The 5,226-nt window shown below is 38.7% G+C and overlaps 1 protein-coding gene across 1 annotated transcript; it reads right to left on the reverse strand.

The window, feature by feature from the left end:
- Positions 1–1,643: 1,643 nt before the first annotated feature.
- LOC309566219 (adenosine receptor A3-like) lies at positions 1,644–3,737 on the reverse strand. Its single transcript, XM_082271320.1, has one exon. The coding sequence runs from the start codon at positions 3,231–3,233 to the stop codon at positions 2,139–2,141; it is 1,095 nt and encodes a 364-aa protein (XP_082127446.1). The 5' UTR covers positions 3,234–3,737; the 3' UTR covers positions 1,644–2,138.
- Positions 3,738–5,226: the final 1,489 nt, after the last annotated feature.

Raw genomic sequence — 5,226 nt, forward strand, 5'->3', positions numbered from 1 at the left:
CCAAGATCATATGACTGCTTCAAAAGGACTATGACATATGTGTCTCCTTTGTGTGTGACAAAAACGTTGCATGCAGAGTGCCGATCTGTGTATATTGCCACCAGCCTCTCCGGGAGACGCTCGTAGTAAGGATCTTGGCAACCCTTTGAGTTCATACATGGGGAGAATACAAGATATCTAATGCCTCTGCTGCCATAACTCTTCGCCTGAAGAAGCTGCGGAGCGAAACGTGTAGCGATTCTTTGGTTACGTTTCTACTACAACTGAATCCTTCATATCTCAAAATTGATAAGTTCGACCACTCTCAGGGTCCGAATATAATTAATCAAATATGTTATGCTTGTCATGCATATGGGTTCTTTTGATTTAGGAGAATACTATCACATGGCTATCTATGTATGTTTGCATGATAGTTTTTTATGAAACTTTTATACAATAAATTTGTTTTTATGCATATTTTTTCAAATTGTATATTTTTACTGAGATCAATCAATGGCTGCCTTTAAAGTCCTACTCTCTTTAAGGGGATGACGTTTTTCTTCCCTCTTTCAGTTTCTTAACTCAAGAACTGATATCTCACCAATAAAATCCCCAAGAGTCATAAAAAGAATTTCAGGGGTCTTTTTTTTCTTCTCAATCCACCAAAGTCTAAAAATATAAATATTGGATGAACGGACCCTTTAAGAGATGATTTTTGATTGCTTGATATGTGTCACTGTGCTCTGCACATTTTCCTTTAAGCATGGTTTAATTTCAGTCCATTCCCTTTAATTAGTGTCTGAGAGCGGCATATGCCACCACAGACATTAACCCCTGGGTTCAACAAAATAATAATGAAATACTTTACAGGGAGACTGTACAATAGCAACAGATCATGCTACAGAAAGAAAAGCGGGACATCTGCCATCAAGAGGAGTAAAACGTGCGGCTTCAAACGCAATTAGCCAGCGTAATTCTGTGTATGCGATACTAATATACTTCGGCTAACGCTATCATCTGATCTGGTCCATTACATATATAACAGAAAAAGATATAGAACAATAAGCAGCAGGGACAAAAGATGAGACAAGACAAAAGAAGCAGTCTAGCATATCTGAAAGAATATTTGCTTTATTATACCTAATTTCCAAATATAATTTTACCACCCATAGGCTAAAACTAGTAAAACCAATCCTATAATTTAACATGCAGCAACACAAACCAAGAATTAAAGTGATTTTCAACTTGCAATGCCCTAGCTGAGTGTTCTTCTTCCAGTGCTATGCCAACATGCTTGGCAAAGAATGAGTTAAGTGCCAGAGGTGGTAATAAGCACAGTGTGGCATCTCGACATCCTTCCCTGGCATTGTGCACATGTGACACCGGTTTTAATGGTGCTTGAGCAATGGTACAGCTCATCCTCTTGAGGCATTTCATCTAGACTTCAACAAAACTGACCAATACCATGGCAGCATCTGAGTGTCCATCTTTAGAGAAGATTTCTAATTTAGGAAATGCTTAAAATATCTACAATGGTACAATGGATACAAGTAACTTAAATATAAATAAGATTTTTTTTTTTTATAGCAGCTCACACGAATAAATAAAAAAAAAAAACATAAGATTTTACCTAAACTTTGCCTGCAGGTTTAATGGTCTGATCACATTATTTGAAACCTCAAAGGGACTCAAATCTGTACCCCAAGAACCTCTGTAATGCATGAACCTAAATCTATTATTGAACATTCAACAAACTTCTGGTCCAGAGCTCAGCATATATTAACCAGTTAACTGTTTTTGATTGTCAAAACGGCCCCCCAACCCTTCAGGGAACATAAACTTAATTCACGCTGTTTCTGGATGGAAAACCTCTGTAATGCATGAACCTAAATCTATTGAACATTCAACAAACTTCTGGTCCAAAGCACCGCATAAATTAACCGGTTAACGGTTTTTGATTTTCAAAAGGGTCCCCCAACTCTTCAGGGAACATAAACTTAATTCAAGCTGTTTCTGGATGGAAAATCTCTGTAATGCATGAACCTAAATCTATTGAACATTCAACAAACTTCTGGTCCAAAGCACTGCATAAATTAACCAGTTAACAGTTTTTGATTTTCAAAATGGTCCCCAAACTCTTCAGGGAACATAAACTTAATTCAAGCTGTTTCTGGACGGAAAATCTCTTTGAGAACAGCTACACAAGGAGAGGAGCTATCCTCTTTAACGGTGCATTGAGGTCTCGGCTGGTGGCTTGGGGACTTGAGCACCTGTCTGCTGAACAGTTCACGGACACCTTGCCTGAATTTCAAGTCACGGGCGCTGTAGATGACCACATTCCAACAGCTGTTGGAGGTGAGGATCCAGAATGCATAGAAAGAAAACTCACACCAGTCATACCCCAAGACATTGCCCATTACAAACACGGCAATGGGACCAAAGGAGGCTGAGAAAGCAAAGGTGAGGATTCCAATGGTCTTGGCCGCTGTTATGTCCGAGAATGAAACTTTGCTGCATGTGCTCTGAGAGTCTGCCTCTAGCTGCTTTCTGACCCTGCTGTACTGCCTAATGGCTGCAAATGTTATAAAATTTATTGCATAGGTGCCTCCTAACAAGGAAAAGTCAAATGCTGGGAAGATGAGCATAATGTTCAAGGCAGGACCTTCTGGTGGCACAGCAATGAAGGCATAGGTACACATCTTGCTACATGTGTTGTACTCCAGAGTTAAGTTTCGACTGGAGATCAAGGGCACCATGGCAAAAACAAAGCTGAAGATCCAGCAGAACACAGCGAGGAATCCGGTCCTTCTTCTAGTAATCACAACCCGCTTATGAAGAGGTCTCAGTACAGCAATGCTCCTCTCAACAGACATCAAGAATATTGTGGAGATGGAAACAAACGTGCAGCCAGCAAAGATGGGACCCATGATGAAACAAGGTATCTGGGTATTAATGTCTGACTGGACAGCTCTAGAAATATTTTCCAGCCCATACAGAAGACGCATTACTTCCACGTACACAGAATAAGGCACTACCAGCACTCCAACTGCCAGGTCTGCCAAAGCTAAAGAGGTCTTCAGGAGTCCCTGAGAGGTTCTCAGATGCTTAGTTCTCACAAAGACCAGAAGACACAGCACATTTCCCACTGTGATTGTCACAATAAGTAGCACCATGACGGAAATCTTACAGACATCCCCAAGCAGAGAGGTGGTGCAGATGGTGCAATTCCAAGCGGTAGAAGTATTTTCAAGCATTGGAGAAACAAATGTAGCACAAACTCAAGAAAAGTCAAGAATCCATTGGGGAAGCTTTCTCTATCCAAGGCCAAAAAGACGAGAGGTACAATTCCTAACTCAAGGACAGGAACATCTTTCTGATCCGCACTGTAATCGGTGCTGCAAAGCATGCATCCACAGGTAAATATTTTGAGCCCTGAGCAAACAAGGATATTTCTGTGGCAAATTGAAAGCAATTCAAACACTAAATGCAGATAAGAGATTTACAGAGACGCTTAGCGCAATCACTCTTTGAAGAGCATTATTAGGCTAGTTCCTTCCCATACAGCAAGGGGACGGTGGAGTGTTTGCTTTGCACTGAAAACGCAGCCAAAATTTGTCCTCAAACAAACAGAAGTCAGTAGCTCCAGATGTATTCAGCTGTACATAGAGTTCAGGCAAAATCAGAGTCTCTTGGCAGCTCAGAAGAGAGAAGTAATTAGACCAGGATAGTATTGCAGAGGTAGAATGGAAGCAGTTGGCAAGCTAGCCTGGACCCGATTGTATTCCTCTGCTCTCCTATCTTCTTATTGACCATCTCTCCTCCTCTTATCATTTCCCTCCCACTGTCTCTCCTTCAATCGGTATACTAACTCTACTCCCCTCTTTCTTCTCCTCCTTTCCTCCGCCTCAAATCACTCTTTATTCACATTCTCTCTTGATGCAAATCCAGCTTCATTCGTACAAAGTCAGCCTGCTGAGCAGGAACAGCATTTTGTTAAACACTGGATTACAAGCTTCTGCTTACAAATCATCCCTTTGGCAATTACAGTTTTGGTTTCTAAGGACAGCTCAATTTTGGAGCTTAGCCCCAGGAAATGTTCACTCCTGGAAATGTATCTTACAGTGAAACAGGAAAAAAATATTACATTTTAAATTGTGTTTTATACAATGATGAAATCAAGCAAGGAGGACGTTCAGTATTTTATTTCACAGTATATCGAATACATCAAGGTAGGGTTGTAGGGTAAATTGCATGTATACTTTAGGTGACATAAATAAGTGATTTTATAATATATATATATATATATATATATATATATATATATATATATATATACATATATATCTATATATATATAGATATATAGATAAATATATATATATATATATAGATAGATATAGATATATATATCTATATATATATAGATATATAGATAAATATATATATATATATATATAGATAGATAGATATAGATAGATATATATCTATATATATATATATATATATATATATATAGCAAGTGGTTTCATATATATATATATATATATATATATACACAGAACTGTATATTTTATAAATATATATATATATATATATATATATACAGTATCTCACAGAAGTGAGTACACCCCTCACATTTTTGTAAATATTTTATTTTATCTTTTCATGTGACAATACTGAAGAAATGACACTTTGCTACACTGTAAAGTAGTTAGTGTACAGCTTGTATAACAGTGTAAATCTGCTGTCCCCTCAAAATAACTCAACACACAGCCACTAATGTCTAAACCGCTGGCAACAAAAGTGAGTACACCCCTAAGTCAAAATGTCCAAATTGGGCCAAATTAGTAATTTTTCCCTCCCCAGTGTCATGTGACTTGTTAGTGTTACAAGGTCTCAGGCGTAAATGGGGAGCAGGTGTGTTAAATTTGGCATTATCGCTCTCTCAAATAATTGTTGCTGTACATAAAGATGGCTGTAAGAAGATTCCAAAGACTCTGAAACTGAGCTGCAGCACAGTGACCAAGACCATATAGTGGTTTAACAGGTTCCACTCAGAACTGGCTTTGCCATGATCGACCAAAGAAGTTGAGTGCACATGCACAGCGTTATATCCAGACTTTGTCTTTGGGAAATAGACATATGCTGCAGAGGTTGAAGGGATGGGGGGGTCAGCCTGTCAATGCTCAGACCATATGCCCTGCACTGCATCAAATTGGTCTGCATGGCTGTCATCACAGACGGAAG

This window comes from Pelophylax lessonae, assembly GCF_965119305.1.
Source record: "Pelophylax lessonae genome assembly, chromosome: 11".
In the NCBI taxonomy this organism is placed as follows: Eukaryota; Metazoa; Chordata; class Amphibia; order Anura; family Ranidae; genus Pelophylax; species Pelophylax lessonae.

Coding starts and splice junctions, on each gene's coding strand:
- LOC309566219 (XM_082271320.1), bottom strand. CDS start 3,233: ATGCTTGAAAATACTTCTACCGCTTGGAATTGCACCATCTGCACCACC.